General features: G+C 41.8%; 1 protein-coding gene across 2 annotated transcripts in view; it reads left to right on the forward strand.

Annotated features, from left to right (window-relative positions):
- itpr2 (inositol 1,4,5-trisphosphate receptor, type 2) overlaps nt 1–21,430 on the forward strand; it is a 51,744-nt gene that overhangs the window by 24,367 nt on the left and 5,947 nt on the right. For both annotated transcript variants that reach the window (XM_054620719.1, XM_054620720.1), the window contains exons 38-55: nt 8,042–8,162; nt 8,478–8,665; nt 8,789–8,969; nt 9,658–9,911; nt 9,995–10,195; nt 10,443–10,553; nt 11,016–11,111; nt 11,211–11,330; nt 12,682–12,816; nt 12,961–13,153; nt 13,359–13,484; nt 14,424–14,599; nt 14,721–14,885; nt 15,018–15,201; nt 16,639–16,725; nt 17,571–17,686; nt 17,848–18,013; nt 18,120–18,280. In XM_054620719.1, coding sequence (XP_054476694.1) covers nt 8,042–8,162; nt 8,478–8,665; nt 8,789–8,969; nt 9,658–9,911; nt 9,995–10,195; nt 10,443–10,553; nt 11,016–11,111; nt 11,211–11,330; nt 12,682–12,816; nt 12,961–13,153; nt 13,359–13,484; nt 14,424–14,599; nt 14,721–14,885; nt 15,018–15,201; nt 16,639–16,725; nt 17,571–17,686; nt 17,848–18,013; nt 18,120–18,280 — 2,781 coding nt within the window. The remainder of the gene's footprint in view (nt 1–8,041; nt 8,163–8,477; nt 8,666–8,788; nt 8,970–9,657; nt 9,912–9,994; nt 10,196–10,442; nt 10,554–11,015; nt 11,112–11,210; nt 11,331–12,681; nt 12,817–12,960; nt 13,154–13,358; nt 13,485–14,423; nt 14,600–14,720; nt 14,886–15,017; nt 15,202–16,638; nt 16,726–17,570; nt 17,687–17,847; nt 18,014–18,119; nt 18,281–21,430) is intronic.

Below are 21,430 nucleotides of genomic sequence, written 5' to 3' on the forward strand. Positions count from 1 at the left end.
TTGTTTTCCCTTTGCGTGTTTGTGTCTTTCGTCAGTCAGCCAAGCCGTTTTTGTTTTCGTAAGGCAAACGATTCAACAGTTGTGTAGAATAAGACAGAGGAATTTAAAGTGGAAAAACAGTCACTTTTTTCAAAAGCAGCTCAGCGCATTCGAGCAGCCAGACAGTGCGGTAACGATATGTGAAATGTCAGTTTGTGTAGGTGTGCGCGAGTGTGCTCAAGCATGTATTTGTGGCCTCTCTTTGTCATTTCCCTGTAGCCCTGAGCGTGGAGCTGCAGCCTCACTGCACAGGAGAGAGATTGAGAGAGAGCGAGAGAGAGAGCGAGAGAGAGGGGGATAAAACGATTGATGGAAATAATGAGAGAGGGAGAGGCAGACAGACAAAAACAGAAGGAGAGAGAGACAGAGTGACAGCATAGGCAGCAGAGGTTGGTGGCTCCCCTGGGGTGCAGTGAGTGGGTGGAGGAGAGTGAGAGAAAGAGATGGAGGGAGAGTGATCGAGGGAGGGAGGGGGAGGGAGGCAGGCAGCCATGTGAGGAGCCATGTGAGTGGAAGGGAAAAAAAAGTGGGCAGCGGCTGCAGGGTGAGGGATTGGAGAGAAGCGGAGTCTGCTCAGTCCATGAGGAGACAGGGCAGGGGGTGCGCTTACGTAACAGCCTGCAGTGCCTGAGCCAGCGTCACGTGGATCATCACGTTCTCCCTCCCTCCCTCCCTCCTTACTCTCACTCTTCTGTCCGCTCGCTGCCTCTCTCTTCCTCCTTTTCCCCCCTCCATGCTTTGTCTCAGTCCATCGCATTATGTCTGCCCGCCCGAGTTATTTTCTATCTCTCTTCCCCCCCAGTCCCACCCAGGCTCTACTCTCTGTTTGCCTGGGTCATGCCAGGAGCGCTGGTCGGGAAGCAGGGGGAAGATCCACAGCGGTCATAGTATAGAGATGTGATGGCTCTTACTGCTGCACTGCACTTTATTGGCTGTCAGATGAGGGCAGATCCATAAATGTTTTTTACCCACATGCCCTCAAAATGTCTTTGGTAATAAAAGACTTGAAAGAATGATACTGTACTATAAATATTTGCATGGTAGAAAAGACGCGTAAAATACCGTTGTAGACTTACATTTTAAATTCTATCCCATTTTATGCAATTTGTCACTTAAAGAATAACGCTAGTGCTATACTATACTTTCTATACTATGAAAAACCAATGATGCAACTATTCGTCTGTCAATACTTTCTGACTTCCCCATCCTGTCTGTGCTACTCGGCTGCAAGCCCATTTGTTGCAACTAAAGACGAATATCTTTTAAAAGTGGCTTACGAATATATACTGCATTAGTACTATGTACATTATAGTGCAATAGTACATTTTCTTTAAAAGGCTAAGTCATTTCTTAAATCATATAGGCACTCTAGTATTTTTTTGCTTTTTAAGCTTGTGCATATTTTAGATGTTGTTTTCTGTGAACACATGCATGCCCTGCTGTGATGTTTATCTGCATGTAAGGGTCTTTTTGTTTACAGATGATTAAAAAAGCTAGTTATGTAATATAAATCACTCTCACACTCTCTTCCCTCTCCTTTCACACTCATCCCTGTCATTTACACGCTCTCTGTCTGTCCTTCTTTCTCTTCCTGTCCATCTCTTTTTGTTCTTGCTTGCCAAGTTTCACACCACCTGCCCAAGGCAAAGCAGATTTACAGATTACCACCTTCTTGATACTAAGCGCATCGCACAGATGCATGTAGACGGAAAGCCTCGTCAGAGATACACACACACACACACACACACACACACACACACACACACACACACACACACACACACACACACACACACACACACTCCCAGGCATGCAGTGCCACGCAGGCTGTCTCTGTGTGAGCTCATCCCGCAGGGTTTTCCCGTGTTGTCTGTGTACTGATGGAAGTAGTGGAACATGGCCGGTCAGGCAGGCAAGCAGAGGGCTGGATAAGCTCATGGAGACTCTTATGGTTTGACCTTTGGCTGGATTCAGGCTGACACAGCATGCTGAGTCAAGTCAGAAAGTTTGTGTTAGGAAATATAGATCTGGACTCTGAATGCCTTAAGTTTCCACAAATATGTATTTAATGCTTAAAAAAAGTGTCTATTTTGACAATTTGAAATCTATTTGTCATGTATGGTTTACCACCTGTTCCTTTCTACCTTCCCTCCTTCCCTCCTTCCTTCCTCTGGCCCTCACTTCCCTCGGCCGATCGGTCAGGTGTCTGTTAGTTCAGTATTATGTTTTGGTTTCCGTGACAACCAGGGATTAGCACATGTTGTTTGTCTGTCTGGTCTGGCCGTGACTGTGCACGGGAAGTCTATGTACCCTGTGTAGAAATGCCCTCAGAGCAGGATCACGGTGCCTGCCAAAGTCTCTTAAAGCCACGGAGAAAAGAGACGCCACGTGAAAAACCACTTGTAAAATTGTGATAGTCCTTGACTTCAGGGCCTCATGCATCTGTGGGTCACTATGAATGAGGTTAGTTGTCCCTGTTTTGACACAGTTCATAGTGTGTTATTTGAATCTGATTGCATGAAGGTTAGGTAATTTGTGCTCAGGGAGGCACATGACAGGCGACAGGAATAGAATTAATGATATGATGTGCAACTTGTTTGGATGGATTGCTTCTAGCTTTTGCTAATGCACATAGCTGGTGGACAAAATAATAGAAACTAGCCCTGCAGTAAATACCAATTTAGTGAATGTCATTTTATATTAGTATGCCTTGCAGTCAATGTTCATCAGTGTCTACTTGTTCCTCTTTGCCAACACAATTTTTCCTGCTTTTGACATTTGCTGTACATCATCATCAGTTTGCCACATTACATGATGTAGAAATGTCACTAGCATGTTAGCTAGCAGTTATCTGGCAGAATGACAATGCTAACATGCTAATGTTTACCAAGGTCACTATTTGCTAATTAGCACTAAACACAAGCACAACAGGCGTTGCAAGTATTTGGTCATTAACCAAAGTAAATATAGATTTTGATAAGTGCACTATAGGTAAGGTAAGGGATCATATTATTACAATTCATCCTTTGGGTGACATGAATGTCTGTACCAAATGGCGAAACATCAAACAAAGTTTTTGCGACACTCTACTAAAACACCACAAATGTAAATCTTGTGGTGGCATCATTAGGAAACATCATATAGGACCGACAAATATCTGTACAAACTTTTGTAGATGTTGAGATATTTCGCAGGATAAGTGAAAACTTTGAAAAGTCAAGGGATTGCAAAAGTCAGACGCCTTCATACTTTAGGGAACATTAATCCGTGCAAAATTTTGTGGCAATCCATTTAATAGTTCTTGAGATATTTCATGCTATCCATAAAGCATTGCCAGCAGTGTGGCTATTTTATTGTAAGGTGCTTCCCTTATTCTGTCTACATTGTATACATGTTGGAGTACCAGTGAGGCATAGAAAACAAACAACCTTCGCTTGAACCTTATCAGCTTGACTATCTCTAGCATCACAGTCTTTTCAACAAACACCACAATCAGCACTTAACAATGTTAGTGAATCACATGTGACACTTCCATAGTGAACCCGCCAGATAACAGTCCAATGAATGCTTGTTTACGCTGCTGGTCTTGTTTTTTTCTCTGAACCAGTCTCACCAATTGCTTTCACATGTGGGCTTAATTTGTTTTTCCTGATGTGCTTGTTTGTTTGGTGAAAACATTTAATGTGCTGTAGAACTGCAGCTTAAAATGATGGCGGCACATGATGCATGTCTCCGTGCATGTACTCCAGCGTCTCTGACAGAGTTTTATCTGATGCGTGTAGCATGGAAGAGCCTTTTGCTGCAGAGCTACCTGTAGTGACCGTGGGCCAGGAAACGTTTCATATCCTGCAGAAAGGGAGACAATTGGATCGAGGAAGAGAAGAGACGTGAACTTATTCTGTTTGCCTAATTTTAACTTAATTGAGCGGCATTGCATAACATAGCTTAGCTTAAACCATCATTAAAGTGCATGAAGAATAATTCACTTATTGATTACGAACAGTAACAGTAGCAGTATTTAACTAACCCTGGCCATAGCCATCATTTTTGAAATCATGAATCAAAACAACCCACACACATTCAATTATATTTCCTGTAAAATATATTTAAATGGAGCAGTTCTTTCAGGGAAAGATATGGAAATGAAAACAATAATGGCTTATCAAATATAAATTCTTAACTACAATACTGTCTCAGAACCTTTTCTCCATTTTCCGTATAATTAGAACCCGATTGCATACTTTGGGACTCCCCTAGTAAATGATGGAAGTAAAGCATTATGGGTTTATTTCCAACTATGAATGTCTAAATACTGTTTAAAACTCCTCTTTATGCTGTCGGGTGTGAAATTCTGCTGGAAAATTATCAAATGAGTAAAAAAAGAAGGGTCTCAAAACACTGAAAATCTGGAGGTTTTCAGCAGAAAAATCCCTTGCAACACTGCTAAAAAAGAATTTTTAAAGAAAAATACAGATGACATGACCTAACTATTATCAATAGCAGCTACAGCTCTGCCTGTGTCCTCACTCTCTCTGTTTATGTTCCCAAAGTGCCTGTGCTAAAACAGCAGGATGTGTATGTGTCTTGATTTCCTGATTTTGTCCTATTCATGAAATAACTCCCTTGGTGAGAAAGCCTTGCAAAGCCACATTGATATGGATGTATTATAACACAGACAACTCCCACTTCAAGCTTTTCATTTTCCCTGCACTTCCAAGCTGTGGAGGAGCTCCCAGACTCCTTAGAGACATATGAAGTCTTTGTTAGATAACATGCAGCACATGCTTTTATACTGTGATTGATCAGATATAGTTTCAGTTTGAGTTTAAGTATCATCTAACTACAACAACAATAGACGATAGCGTTTCAGTTTGAAACTCCATACTGAACAAAGCGCGTTGACTGCAGATTCTGCAGGGACCTAAATGTTGCTTCCTGATGGTAAAGTTGTTGGATGTTGCTTGGCCCTCACATGGCCTTTGGGGGAAACTGTTCTTGTACTTTGTCACAGTGTACTTGATCAGTGTTTCCCACTATTTACAAAAGACACACACCCAGAGTCCTCTCAGGTTTCTGTTGTGAGAAAAAGTAACACAGAAAAGAAAACTATTTGCCCCCAGTATTGTTTGGGTAACATTTTCCTCCTCTGAGTCCTGAGTCTCTGCTATAATCAACCTTGTCTGACATGAGCAGCTCCAACCTCCCTCCGCCCGTCCCTGGCAGTGCCTGTCTTGGTTCACAGCTGGTGCTGCCCTCCGCTGCCTGTGAGAATTATCAGACCGCCTAAAGAAGCATAGGGCAGGCTTTGTCTTTGTCTTTTTCTCAATGCATCTCTCCGGAGTCAGAGAAATCTGCAGACAGCAGAGCTGCGAGGTGGCTGGGGGAGGGAGGGGAGGGGAGGGGAGAAGAGGGGGTTTGAGGATGCCCGAGGTGGGGATCGGCAGCTCATCCCCAGCTTGGACACCAGAGCCGCAGTGTGGCGTGCCGGTGCACATTTTAAAACACCACGACTGTCTGCTCCTCGCTGGGTTTTGTTTGTTCCTCTCCCTCAGCCCCACTCTCCCTCCCTCCCTCCTCCTCCTCTTCTTCTTCTGTCAGTTCTTCTACCTCTATTTCTATCTCTCTTTCTTTCGTTCTCATGGCTCTTACATCACCTGACTGGAGTTTTTTCTCGTCAATGCAGCAGCAAGCAGATGAGTCAGGCTGGGCTGACTCTCCTCTTCCTCTCCTCTCCTCTCCTCTCTGCTCTCTCTGCAGCCCTAGCCAGCAGACTGCATTCCCAAGAAGGGAGGCGAACAAGAGCAAAAACCTGTCACCCCAACTCTCGTTTCAACTTCCCCCACGGAGTGATTCTTTCACTGGTGTGTGAGTGTGGTGCAAAATCTGTCAGAAAAGGGGAAATGTTAAGTCAAACATGATTCAATCTGCAATCAGTCAAAGAGCGTGCATTACAATGAGTTTGTAGTTGCACTGAGATTGTGTCTGTGCATTACTGTGAGGAAATGAGAGAGGCTAGCTCAATGAATCCTCACCTTCAGCTCGAGAAGTGTGCGAGTGTCTGTGTGTGTGTTTATGAGACGGCTCAGCCAGACAGTGCAGGCAGACAAGTGTCTCTGCTGACTGCAGATGAGATGGAGTGTTTACTGACACAGGGAGCATCAGCCGCACGTGCTCCTCCACAATCCTTCACTCCTCAGTGCACTTAGTTTGAGGCTCTTCAGCTGGACTGTAACCGAGCAGCCTTTGTGGTGAAGCATGGATGTGCCTCATTTGTCTCATCATGCAGTTTTAAAGTGTTGTTGAAATTATAACATCAGTAGTGACCAATATTTCTATGTGATAATTCAGTTTCAGTGTAAAGCAGAAACTTATAGCCACATTATAGTTTTGCACTGTTTGTAAATCACAAGCAACTACTGTAAACAACTCTAACAAAGGTAGGTACACAATTGAGTCATATTAATCTGAATACCAATTAGCAGAATGTGTCAGCTTTAATAGAGGTGTGAAAATCACAATAAGGGAACATGCAGAGGGGGAAAGAGGCTGCATTGAATGTTTGGTTGGTCATTCGCGACACAAAAAAATCATCTAAGATAATTAAGGAATACTGTTTAAAACGTAATGTCCATGTATGTCAAACTCAGGAAAACAACATTTTCTGGTTAATCAATAAATCATTTGGTATATTAAAAGTCAGATAACAGTAACCTAAGATGACAGATATTTGATTTTACATGAATAAAAAAACAGAGAAAAGCACCCTTTTTTTTGTTTTTTTAAAGGTAATTTCTTGGAGGCTTTTTTTGCCTTTTATTCTAGTACAGACAGAGAGAGAGAGAGAGAGATGCAGGAGGGGCTGTGTTGCATTTTTACTTGATAAACAACTAACTGATAAAACGATTAATCGCTTGGATCAACACATCAGTACCACCAGAGTATGACCTTCATCAAAACTGCATTTACTGCAAAGCTCTAATATTTTCAGGTGTTTCTGTTATTTTGTCCACCACCTGTATCTCAGGGGAAGGCTGATTGTCCTACTAACATGTTTCCATGGAAACCACAGGTGGCTCCATCTATCCTTTTGCTCCACCCATCAATTGATCTGTTTGTCCAACTATTCATCCATCCTTCCTGTCTGTTGATCAATAATGATGGTGTTGAGGTGTCATCGCAACAAGACCATTTGAGTTGTTAGGTTGCCATAGAAACTGTTGCTGACCTCCCTTAGTGTCCATACATTCATTGTATGCCATCCATCCATCCATCGCTTCCACCACAATAAAAATAGGTGGTGACAAGCACAAAGCATGTCATTCACCTGTCAATCACTCTCGCACTTCGATTACACAACACCACCGTGGGGAGATTATCTTCATGAATCCTTTAATCTCGTTTCTGCTTATCTGCGTCAAATGTCACAAGAGATGCACAAAGATGTTTGTGAGTGAAAAAAAAAAAACCTTAAATAAACTGGTTATGGCTTTATGTACATAATACACATACAAATCATCACACACACACGCTTGCGGCTTGTGTGTTCAGGAAAGACGATCACAAATTGTAACAAACCTAAGGCTTAAAAAACGTTACCATACATTTGTCTGTCTTGACGGACAGAATATTTCATGAATGCTTAGTTAGAATCGAGTTATTGGACAACACTATTCTTGTCATGATCCTCAATGAGAGGCTTCAATTTCTTCATTCTGAAAGCCATTGCTCCCATCAAGACAGAAATGCATCATTTGCTGACGGTGATCGTTCCAATTAGGTGAAAGATTAAATCTGCTTAGCCCTCTTTTATGGATGATTGAGTGGATTTCATGCCAGTGAATACACCACACCATAAATGTTCTCTTGGATGGCACATTCGCTAACATGTCCTTCATTTCGCTAACGAAAATGCTACTTTTTCAAAATGTGAATTTCCTAGTTTGAGGCTGGTACCTTCTCAGACTGTGATATGGATTTAACATCATGATTTCTCCCTCAACAGGGAAACGATTTAAGAAAGATCCTCCTCACACGCTACTTTGGAAATCAAAAGCTTCTCTCCAAGTCAGAGCTTGGGAGTGGAAACTGCTCATCTGGCGGCTTTGTCAAGCCATCTTCCGCAGGTACTGAAACCCCAAATAAACCCAGTAGACACTGCATAACTGCTCACTGCCGAGGAAACAACAGCAGCTAACATGACAGCTTCTTAGGTGAAGTGATGCTTGACAATTGCTGGCAGACTTTGAATCTGGCAAAAGCGATTCTTAAAGAACCATGTAAAGATACAAAAGATGTATCTATATATCTATATATTTATAGATATAGATAGATATAGAGAGGTTGATATAGGTTAGATTAGAATAAAAAAATGATCAATGTGTGTAATAATATCTGTTCAGAGCACAGTTTTGTTAAATGTTTATATTCAATCTCTGCAGGAGGTTCTCCTTTGCTGGACTCTGACAAGCCAGGCAGTAGTGTGGTGGAGATCCAGTGTCTCCTAGACAGCGTTGGGGCATCAGAGTTAGTGATTGATCTCATCGTCAACACCAAGAATGACCGGGTGTTTGAGGAGAGCATCCTGTTGGGCATCGCCCTTCTCCAGGGCGGAAACACACAGATACAGGTGAGTAATGTGGACACTCAAATCACTTTATTTCCTGTCCACATTGAACAGCTCAAACCCAGAACACACTCTCACAGATTCAGATTTAGATTTATGTTTATCACTACTCTGCCTTCCACACAGAACTCCTTCTATAACCAACTGTACAAGCAGAAGAAGTCAGAGAGGTTCTTCAAAGTTTTCTACGACCGCATGCGTTTGGCCCAGCAAGAGATCCGAGCCACCGTGTCCGTCAACATGTTTGAGCTCAGCTGCAGAAAAAGGGATGATGACAGTGACGTCAGTAGCATCAGGCTGAAGAAAGGTAGAGTCAAGTATTGATGCATTTTGACCTTTGAATTATAACCAACACACCATGGCTTCTTGGCGTCACTCTCGACTGTGGCCAAAACATATTTGTCACATCTGCTTTCTGGAACATGCAGCAAACCACTGTGTCAAAACCAAGCTGAAAGTACAGTTTATATAAAGTGAACCAACTGGATAATATTGCTAGATGTACCTAGAGATGAGCCTTTAAAAGTGACTGGATCACTGGGGTCACGTCTCGAGCACAGCCTAAATGCTTTTACAGTATGTGGGGTCCTCAAGTTTAGCTCCTTGCATTTCAACAATAGTGGTGGGTAAATACAGAATGATCTTTGTTGCTCTGCTGACTGACTGTTGTTGCCAGTTCCTGCAGTCACATGTCAGAGGCCATGTGACGGCCCACATCACAAGCCTATCAAAAGGCCATTGTATCAACATCGGGTTTTTTCATGCTACAGAACCCCAGTCAATAGTTGCCCACTTCTTTTTGAGTATGTCTAGAATGTCATAGAGAAGGCTGCCATTGACCTTTTTCTGAAATGGTAACCTTTTTCATGTTGCTTGTTTTCGTCCGTCCTGTTTGCAAAGACATATCTTTTTTTCAAATGTTACTGTCCTGTCCAGTGATGAAACAATTAGTCAAGTTTTTTTATATCTCTTTATGCATACATGCTGTACTCTAGGGAAAGACTCAGGGCTTCATATGAGGGACGACATGCGAGGGCAGCTGAAGGAGGCTTCTTCAGTCACCTCAAAGGCCTTCTGTGCCTTCAGAAAGGAGCTGGATCCAGACCTCGAAGGCCTCGGCCAGACCAGTGAGATAGTTGGGGCTGAAGAGGTTTTAGAAGAAACTCAGATGAGCCAAGCCATCACCATCATGAAACCCATCCTACGTTACCTTCAGCTGCTCTGTGAGAACCACAATACAGACCTGCAGGTACTTTTTTTTTAGAAAGATCCTTGAGGTCCAAGTGCTGTTAAATTGACTGCTGATCAACAGTTTTTCTGCTCTGAATCCAGAACTTTCTGCGCAACCAAACCAACAAGACCAACTACAATCTGGTGTGTGAGACTCTTCAGTTCTTGGACTGTATTTGTGGAAGCACTACTGGAGGCCTCGGGCTACTGGGCCTTTACATAAATCAGAGTAATGTGGACTTGGTTCGCCAAACCCTGGAAACCATCACAGAGTACTGCCAGGGACCCTGCCATGAAAACCAGGTAGGTGGATAATTGGTTAGTTTATAGTTGACGATAGGTTTAATTTATTAGTTTAGTTTAATTTTTGAACACCAATATGTTGGCTGGTATTCCAACATACAATATCGTACCAGTTGCGGTTTACTATTGATCGAACGCTTTTCTTTTCTCTGTGTGTGTTTGTCAAACACAGGCACATCTTCTTCTGATTTATTTTGTTTTCATCTAACGTGCACTCACTCTAACTATACCCCTCTTATTTTTCCAGAGCTGTATAGCCAAGCATGAGTCAAATGGCATTGACATAATTATAGCACTGATTGTCAACTCTATCAACCCCCTGGGGAAGGATCGGCTGGACCTCGTGCTGGTGCTCAAGGTGAGCAGCAGGTGCCTCCAAGAGCCCTGTGAGGCTGCTTGCTATGACGCACAGGCATTGAAAGCCATTACTGTAGCCATGTTTATGGTTTGCTTTTTTAGCAGTAATTACCTTATATTGCAAGAGACTGGGAACAAAATAACCAGCGGTAGTTTAGCCAAATCCCTGGTGTTTGAAAGACCCATATGGCAAAAACTGCATGTTTTAGTGAATAAATGGAGCCATGTTATTCTTTAGAGAAAGTTCCATGTGATGGCTTATGTTTGTTGGCTACACAATATATCTAGCTGTTAAACTGCTGAACATTGCAATCCTACAACTCAACAATAAAATGACAACATTCAAATGGTTTAATTCTGCGAAAAAGTGCATCCATCAAGTCATTCATTCCTGAATTACTTGCTTCTGTAGGTTGTAGTTGATCAAAATGTAAAAGCTCATTGGTGAGGCTTTGTGTTGTAGAACAATGCCTCCAAACTCCTACTGGCTATCATGGAGAGCCGCCATGACAGCGAGAATGCAGAGAAGATTCTCTACAAGATGAGACCCACCGAACTAGTGAGTGTGTGGCAGCATGTAAACACACACGTGTGTATATACTGTTTATATATATATATATGTAAGTTGCAGTAACTTTTCATAACTTTTGTGCATCAGGTGGATGTAATGAAGGAAGCCTACGCCCAGGGTCTGGAGAGTGAGTTCAATGAGGACAGTGTTGGAGACCAGATCAAGCCCAGAGACGTCGGACACAACATTTACATCCTGGCCCACCAGGTGAGGAAAAATGCCAGTGGCTTTACTGCATTTCCTCTCTCTTTGTCTGTCTTCCTAAGGACCATGCACACATTTGAGTGTGTCCTCTCCACTAAATGATGGAAGACTGCCCTTCTATGAATGAAGCGCTCTGCCAGTTTTTAAAATTAGCTTAAAGAATGTGACACTGTTGTGCAGACAGGTAGACTGTAGGTGTTCACTGAAGCAGGCGATAGTCACTGTATTACTAAACAATTGTGCTTCTGCTCGTCCAGGTACCAGCAGTAAAGAAATGAGACAAGTGTGTTGTGCTACTGAGAAAGTAGTTCAATCTTGTGTCTGACTTTCTCTACAGTTTATATCAGTTCGCGAGGGCAGACCAATTCTAGCTGGTTCACTTCTGCCTCTTTAGAGCCAAGTTTTAAAGAGGATGTCTTTGTACAACCAGCAGACTAGTTTCATCAATACGAGGAAGGTTTATTTGACTCTTCAACTGTTGATATTTTTTATTTTTTGAAAACACACACACACACACACACACACACACACACACACACACACACACACACACACACACACACACACACACACACACACAAATACTCTCTCACACACACACACACACACACACACACACATACTCACACACAGATCCACTGATGACACAGACTCAGACATGAGCTTGTCAAGCATCTTTTTGAAGATATTATCTGGTATTTGCTCCTCAGGGCAGCTGCCATTCATTGTAATTGGTGTGTAAGATAAGAAATGAATAGAGTAAGTAAATGAAACAAGAGTGAATTATAAAAACGGTCAGTTTCAGGAAAAGTGGGCAGTAAACTACTGTACATATATTTTTCTGAATAAAAATGCCCAAAACTCTGTTTTTTCCATCCTCTTTTGGCAATTATCCATTATCCATTTATATATGAGAACACTGGTGGTATGCCAGTGTTCTCACACTTTTTTTCTGCTGCTCCCAAGTGGCCAAAAAAATAAGTTATTGCAGGCTTAATCAACATATATATAGCAGCAGTATATAAATAGAACTGGGAGGGATGGCAAAACGTGTTGTATAATTTTCTTCATGTAAAGTCTCAACCTGGATCCAATATCTTTTAATGTACACTTTTAGTTTATCCTGTTAGGGAGTATATTCATTTCTCCATTATTTTTGCTTTAGCTCTTCTGTCTTCTTATGGCCATGCCAAGTTGCAACCTCTTGTTTTAACTCCATTAGGTTGTCTGTATACATATTGAAAGCATTGTGTTAAAATCTTGTTTTTTGTTACTGACACAGATCTTGTCTTCAGAGTGCCATGTATGTAAAAAAAAAAATGAATTAATGAGTAATTGTCTTTTTGGATCCTAGCTGGCCCGACACAATAAGATCCTGCAGCAGAGCCTGAGGCCGGGGTTGGGGTTGGGCCTGGGGTCCGGGGTGGACCCCGACAATGAGAAGGATGACGCACTCCATTACTATGCCAATCACACAGCTCAGATAGAGGTGAACCTCATCATCCCTTCATCCATTTATCACCGGAACCTCTAAAACTTTATTTATCAAGCACATCACTTTTTTCCTGTCTCTCCATAAAAAATGTATATCTATAAGCCCGTAATGAGGATTTACTGGATATCTATTTGCCAGATTGTGCGTCACGACCGCACCATGGAGCAGATAGTGTTTCCGGTCCCTAACATCTGCGAGTACCTCACAGAAGAGTCCATGGTGCGTGTGTTCACCACCACCGAGAGAGACGACCAGGGCAGCAAGGTTAACGACTTCTTCCAGCAGTTTGACAACCTCTACAACGAGATGAGGTGGCAGAAGAAGATCCGCAGTAAGTCTTTACATTCTGAATGCAGCGCTTGCAAAATAATGATGGTGGCAGCAGAAGCGGACTGCAGGATGGTAAATCATGATGATCATCCAGAGTGTCTGGTTATTGTTATTTCCTGAAAAATTGAAAGGCCTGCAGCAACTTCATGTGTTTTGTTTGCTGAGTTTGTGTCCCTGTACTAATGCTTCCTGTTCTAATTGTGCAGGAAATAAGGCTGTGTTCTGGTTCTCACGACACATTTCTGTTTGGGGGAGCATCTCCTTCTACCTAGCCTGTCTGCTCAACATCGCTGTGGCTGTATTCTACCCCTTTGGTGATGATGGAGATGAAGGTGAGAATTTATTTTTTGTTTTCAAAAAGCTGCTTCAGATTTAGGGTGCTGGTAGCTCACTATCTTACTGGGACAGATATTGTGAATGATTTTAGTAACTCTGCTTCTCAAACGATGACCAGTCAAATATCCACAGCCAGATTGAGAAACCCTGGGGTTGATTTACCGAGTGCATAACTAGCTTCGTGGAACTGTTTAGCAGGATCGCGGTTGTTAGGGTTAGTTAAGCCAGGTAACCAAAAGATACCCTGGGTATGTTGACCTCGCTTCATGGTATTTGCCTCTGTTGAGGTGAGACATATTAGACTTTAAACAATCTATCTTGACCTCATGTGATTCCCTGCGTAGCTCCGCCCAACTTCAGCCTGAGGTCTAATCAGTCTGGTTAACTGAAAACACCTGTGTGGGAGTGGAGAGCCTTTAAAAAAAAACACATAACTTTTTCCTACTATCCCACTTTATATCTTTACATGAGATTTATTTGCAATACTGTGAGATTACATTCAGTTTTTTTTTTAATTAATTACATTGCCAGCCATATCGTCACATATTAGGGGGTTTTGAAGATCTTTACAGATTGGAGCAAAATCAGTTCAGATCCAATGTTGTTATTTCGCTTTACTTGTGAAACAGAGTAAAGCAATGCAAGTGTTTTCTGAAAGCCTCTTTAACCAGTAAATCATAAGAAACAGCAATTTCATAAAGAATGGTGAGTTTCAGTTCTGCGGTTTACAGTGCAAGCTGAAGAAGCTGGTTTGAGTGATGCAAGTTAGGGTCCCATTGGACTAATGTTTGTTATTATTAAGAGTTGCTTCTGGTTGTGCTAAGTGATGCTCCTAGCTCATCTTCGCTCAGGTGATGAATTCATTAGAGAACTGCCACAACGTTTTAGAGCACTGAGGTGCGGTACCTTGATTTAAACTTTATTCTTCTGTCCAGGCACCTTGTCCCCCTTCTGGAATATCTCGCTGTGGGTGGCGTTGGGGGTGTTTACCGCACTACTTCCTGTCCTACCCAAGCCGTTGGGCATCCTGTTCTTCCTGGTCTCCCTCATCCTACGTGCCATTTACACTATGGGCCTCGCTCCTGCCCTGTTGTTGCTGGGTGCTGTCAATGTAAGTAATGGAAGAATTGAGCCAGTGTTATTGGGGGACAATAACCCCTTGCCTCTCTCACACATCAGAGCTGTTGACTTCTTTTATTTTTTATCCCTGACCTTGCTTTTTTCTCTTTCAGCTGTTTAACAAGTTAGTCTTTCTTGTAAGTTTTGTGGGCAACCAGGGGACATTCACGCGAGGCTACAAAGCGGTTGTTATGGACATGCTCTTTATCTACCATTTGGGCTATGCCATCATCTGCGTCCTAGGCCTCTTTGTGCACGAGTTCTTCTACAGCTTTTTGGTAAGACATCTCTCACACACACACTTCAGTTCCATTACAGTAAGACTGGTTGATCAGCGTAACACTTTAGAGATAAACATTCTGATTGCGTGAACAGTTGTTCAGTTTGCTGATGTTGGTCTCCCTCTACAGTTGTTTGACCTGGTGATCCGAGAGGAGACGTTGCTCAACGTGATAAAGAGCGTGACGAGAAATGGCCGCTCTATTATTCTGACTGCTGTTCTGGCCATTTTCCTCGTTTACTTCTTCTCTATCATTGGCTTCCTCTTCCTCAAGGATGACTTCCGCATGGAGGTGGACCGCCTTCCTGCACCAGGTCAGAACTTCTTAACCTGTTTAACCTTGTTTTACTGCCCCATGCAAAGTGAAGGGATGAGATTCTGCAGCTTGAACAGTTTCTTCAATGTAAAGTAGACACAAGTAGACTACCGTCTTAGCAAAATAAAAGTTGATTATTCACAAGTTGTCCTAGTGCTTTAAGCATATACATATAATTGCAATGTCCCTGGTTTGAGTCCGGGTATAGACCGCTGTTGCATGTCATCTCCCATGTTTCCTGCCTTGTTTCCTGTCACGTCTATGCTGCATTTATTGTCCCTAAGATACTTTAGGGGGGAAAAAAGAGAATTTAACCTTAGTTAACCTAAAACATGTCCTAAACCTGCAATTGTTTACAGCCCTCTCATAAACATCTATTACTTCTTCTTTTCCTGCTTTGAACTTTCAATAACTCAGAGATTGTACATCTTAGAAGTTAATGAGTCAGTATAAGATAAGATAAGTCAGTTGGCAGCTCTTCATACAGTATATCCGACACTTCAACATTGTTGACAATAACTTTTGAACTATCAGGACAATAATCAACATGACTCTATTTAAATATTTGGATTACTTTTTCTCAATAAAAACTGTAGAATTGATTTGTGTGTTTGTATATACAGAATCTCCTCATAAAAATGTTACAGGATATATACAGTATGCTGTCTATACATGCAGGGACATGTTTTGAAACACTGGAGAGAGTGGGAGTGTTAATGAGCTCAGGCACAGTGCTCCTACAGTCAGGAAGACAACCTGCTAGCACATGTGCACCTGTTGCATAACCTGGTGGCCGCGCCATCCTGTGTTTTGCTGAATAGAGCACAGCAGAGCAGTGGTGGGTTATGTAACCAGCTGGGTTCACGCCTGTCTGTCTATCTGTTTGCTGCGGGGTGAGCTCAGGCACAACCGGAGCTCCATCAAAGCTGAGGAGCACTCTGTCCACACTTGTGCTGCCTCGGGGCTGTGTCCCCTTTGCCCCGCCTCAGCCCCCCTGTCCCATCCACTCTTCTTTCCTTCTTCTTCCTCTGCCTCTTGTCTCCGAGACCTGCTCTCTGTCCTCCAGCCTGTCAGGGACGAAGGCCCTTTTGGAGACACTCTGGCCCAGGTGAACGGTTCTCCTTTACCTGGCTGCCTCAGCCTATCACGCTCAGGCGCAGCTCCTCTGCCACTCGGGGCTTTACCGATGTGCAAATGATTTGTTCAGGTTTTTTCAGCAGCACTTCACCGCCCACCCAGCAGCTGCTTACTCAGTTTACATAACGTCTGACTAAATCTTTCATGCTGATTTTACCGGTGCTGATGAGAATTAACGGGAAGGAGTTTTAATGTCAGAACAGAATTTAACCATCTTCTTTCATTTGTAAGTTATCGTGCCGTTATCATTTATCAATCTCACATGATTTCTCACTTTTTTTGTTTTTTCTTTGAAAAGGAAAAGGGGATTTATTGAGTAGCAATGAAGTTGTGGACTCGTGTATGAAAGATAGCTGTCCTGTTTCAACACCTAAAAATGTTCCTGGTAAGTTTTGATTAAAATAAATACGTTTCATTTACTCTTATAAACTGCAGAGTAGACACGTTTTAAGATTTTATGGTTAGACCGAGGTGTGTTTTTTACCTTTCTGTCAATAGTCAGTTCCTGAAAGGTTACGCACACACAGACACACACTGAGACACACCGACACAGGCATACGCACAAAGAAACTCTATGAGGCAGAGGGGGTGACTCACACTCCTATTTGTGCCCGTGCATCTCCCTCGATCACCTGCACCATAGGTTCACACACGTGATCTCATCCACATCATTCACCTCCTCTTTCTCCTCCAGATACTTACAGTACATGTACATTACAGATGAGATTTGATAAAATGTTTTCTGTTTTATTCTCAAGTTTGATGAGGCAAATTTAAGGTATCTGTTTGATCTTTAGTCACAGCTTAATCAGCTGTTCCCATGACAAGGTGTTTTTATTATCAATTAGTTGTGAAAGTCAGCTCATTGATCATTTTCTGGATAAGGTCAGTTTGCTGTTTTTATTCTGTACTTGAGTGTACCTGAAATCGTTCACACACTCTCAGATCAATTTAATTTAAGTCAGTGTAGTTAAATTCAGATGTATGATTTGACTTGATTAAGTCAGATGTCGGGGTTGTGAGAGTTTTATATAAATTGAGTTAATCCTTTAGTCTTCAAATGAGGAGAAAAAAGTGATGCCGTAAAGACAAAAATGCTGTAAAAGAATAGGTGTTGCATATTTTGTAGATATATATGTAGATACTAGATAGAAGCCAATACTGCACATTTACCCTTGTTGTGTACTGTTTTATGCATTTCCCAATTGATTTCTGTGTGTCTGGTTATAGACGATGGGACAGAGCGGGTGTGCGACACTCTGCTCATGTGTATAATCACGGTTCTGAACCAGGGACTACGTAATGGAGGAGGTGTGGGAGATATTCTCAGGAGACCCTCCAAAGAGGTTAGACGGGGTGGTGTTCACTAAGTTTGTCTGTTTGTAAACACTTGAACTATAAATAAATAAAATGTCGGCTGCATTAGCTTCTGTTTAACAATTGTAGTGATGGTAAAATGTTAAATGATGCATTTTCTCTATATTTTACCTGTAACGGAACCATCCAGGAGCCTTTGTTTGCGGCACGAGTGGTTTACGACCTTCTGTTCTTCTTCATCGTTATCATCATCGTTCTTAACCTCATCTTTGGTGTTATCATCGACACCTTCGCTGACTTGAGGAGTGAAAAACAAAGAAAGGAGGAGATCCTGAAAACCACCTGTTTCATCTGTGGTGTGTACGGCTATATGGTTCACCCAATATTGCATGCAAATGATAGCGAAGTGAAATACTACTATATTTGGAAGAACTAGTGTTAACTGGATCTAATTTCTTGCAGGGTTGGAGAGGGACAAATTTGACAACAAGACAGTGTCCTTCGAGGAGCACATCAAATCCGAGCACAACATGTGGCATTACCTCTTCTTCCTGGTTCTGGTGAGGGTGAAGGATCCGACCGAATATACTGGCCCTGAGAGCTACGTGGCCCAGATGATTGGGGTAAGTAGACCAAACATACATGCAGCACACACACAGGAAAGTCCCTCAGCACCTTTTGCAATGCAGCTCTATGCACCTTAAAAGTGCATCTCACAAGCTGCTCGATCATCAAAATACTGGAGCATAAGTAACAGTGAAGCTCTTTAATTTTGTGATTGCAAGGTAAACAAAGGAAGGCACTGCACTTTTTTTTAAGCCACAGACATTTTGTTTATTATTCCAGGAACATGTGGACAAACAAACACATTAATTTCACCCCCTAATTCATATTTTGCTGGCAAGCAGTACCAGACAGCATACAGATGTCTCAGTGTTGGAGTCTTAAAGTTTTGCAGCCTTCCTCCCTTTGCAGACTTGCACAGTGTGGAGAGGTGTGAGCCTCTACAGCAGACGAGCGATCGAAAAATGAGACTGAGCCTCTAGGCCTGTGCCAGGCATTTCAATTTATTCTCCTTCCCCCTCGCTGCTGGAGCGAGATGGGTCTCTGTGCTCAGGTAGTCTTCACTATTCTGAGCTCCTAACCTGCTGGGACAGAGTGTGGTTAAATAGTAATTAAACCCAGTCCAGCTCTATTATCATCAATGCACCAACTTGCTGCACTGACACACAGACAAGAAGTTGAAGGATGTAAGGGCAACTAAAGGTGTTGCCGTTAGGTTAATGGATTCAAATGAAGCCTCCGAGCGAAATGGCACATTTTGTGATTAACATTTGGCCATGATGGGCATAAGAATGGTGGCATTATAATGAACAATTTGCATTATAAACAGGTGACAGACATTGAATTAATATGCATCAGCAGGTCTTCCAACAGGTCGACTCTCTGATGTGAGGCCATGGTATTGCTCTTTGATGAGGTAATGATGAGTCAGGAATTCATATTAACACCTCCTAACATGCTGCAGAGCAGAAATACACACAGGAGAAAACACACTGTAGCACTTGTGTGTTTTATAAAAAATATATTCTTTAATGATTCTCAACAAATGGTGGAATAATTTTTAGAGCCCCTGAATTTTTTTTGTTTTTCTCAATAGTATTCAATATTCATGTCTAAATTAGGAAAACATAATATTTAGTTTAGGGAAAAAAAGCATCCTTAGTCATTATTTATTAAGAACAACTCAAACTCAACTAGCAAAAGCTAACTGTGGCAGACTTACTTTTTGTTTATCTTGGACCCCGTAATTTATAAGAAGAAGCTGTTTGAGAACATTAATTATTTGTGTTTTTAAAATGAAAATAAAGAGCCTATCCTGCTGCAGGACAGATGTTAGAGTGAGGGTTTCTGGCACAACTTCTACTTCTTGCATGTTTCATTAAGAAACCTAAACCAATCTTGATGGTTTAGGTCACATCTCCCACAATGCTATTAACTTTACTGTCAGACTAACCTGTATTTGCTTGTGGCCTCCATCAGATTCAACACGTGATTCCTTACAAATAACTTTAAAATATGATGACTATGGCCGAAAAACATTTTTTAAATTAAAATTATGAACAACCAATCATATCTAATAATATCATAACTAAAAGTTTGGGGCCCTACCAGCTGGCAGAATATCTCTGTCTTTGCTACTTCAATTTTTTACGTTTTTTAAAACATTTGTCTCTGATTAGTCAGACAACTTTATGTGTGTCCAAAAAAATGCCTGCAAACCCTAAAAAAAATCTATTTATTCCATGTGCAAAAGCTGACATAACATGAAGGAAATGTGACAAAAGTGAACATTTTGGCAACTTTATTGAAGTGTATTACTAAATTCATAAAATCAAGAAGAATATGCTCACTCACAGTAGGTATCTCTGGATGAAATGGAAAGCAGTGGTGCAATGACAGCAGCTGTAATGGAAAAACAAATGAATTAGAAAGTATAGAAGTCTGTGAGCTCGCTGTAGCCCAGAGTTTGACTTTATGTTTAGGTAGGAATAAGTGTGTGCGTTTGAGGAGGTTGTTTGGAAAATAGATGAAACCCAATGACCTCAAACACACACACAGACACACACACACACTTTCACAAACACTGACCATCACAATGAGTGCATCTGGTTGGGGAGGATAGAGTAATGTGGTGCCAAAAGAGTAGGATCGTGTTACACCGAGTGTCTGTTCTGTTGGTGTGTTGTGCGTGTAGAAGGGAATTAGTGTGCGGGTGTTTGTGTGTAAAATCATGACAGCGACTGCGGGCCTAGCAGGTACTGCAGCAGCCACAACGCTGTTACATAACCTATCTCAAGTGGCCTGCTAATAGCTCAGCCCTGGCTGGCACGTGCTCTCCTGTCCCTTTCTCTCTCTAACAAAGACACAGAGTCGCCGGCATCAATCCTCCATTTAATTTACATCACACATATAACGCTTTGTCTGTAACAAATGCAGCAACAGAAGTATCGAAGTGAAAAAGATTAGTATTAGCAGCTGCTCTTTAGAAACTGATCAGCTGAAGAACTTTTGTTTGTTTGTTCTGTGTGTGTGTGTGTGTGTGTGTGTGTGTGTGTGTGTGTGTGTGTGTGTGTGTGTGTGTGTGTGTGTGTGTGTGTGTGTGTGTGTGTGTGTGTGTGTGTGTCTGATGACTGTGGTAAGTGATACGATCTGCAAACTCGTCTGGTACACTCTCGGTGTGCTGTGTCCTTGTATCTCTCGACACGCTACTTTTAGCTTAAATTCAGCTTAAAGTGCGCATTACTTCATGAAAGGTAATAATGTATAATAGTCTGGACACAGCCCAAAATGAAAAGAGCTACCGGGATATTTAATTAAAACTCCCAATAAACATAGTACATTTTTTTAGGATTGGGAGAATATCATAAGCATAACATTGATGCCACTATAGCTAAAGGTAATTTCGGAATATTTTTTATTTATTTATTATTTGTTTATTTACAAATAAATGAGTCTCCAAAATGTTTAAAGTTAGAAGTTTTTGCAGACCGTTGTAATCTTTTTAAATGTCTTGAAAAACCCAAAGGTATTGAATTTGAAAATGTATATGAAAATGAGAATGTCAACTGAATCCTAACATTTCAGAAATTGCGACCATCAAATGGGGTTATAGGCTCAAATCAATTCATTCAACCCTTCATTTCACTAAATTCACCTTTTCAGAGGTAGATAAGCCTTTTACCACATCTACAGTAATCAAGTATTGTCTC

This window comes from Anoplopoma fimbria, chromosome 19, assembly GCF_027596085.1.
Source record: "Anoplopoma fimbria isolate UVic2021 breed Golden Eagle Sablefish chromosome 19, Afim_UVic_2022, whole genome shotgun sequence".
NCBI classification, from domain to species: domain Eukaryota; kingdom Metazoa; phylum Chordata; class Actinopteri; order Perciformes; family Anoplopomatidae; genus Anoplopoma; species Anoplopoma fimbria.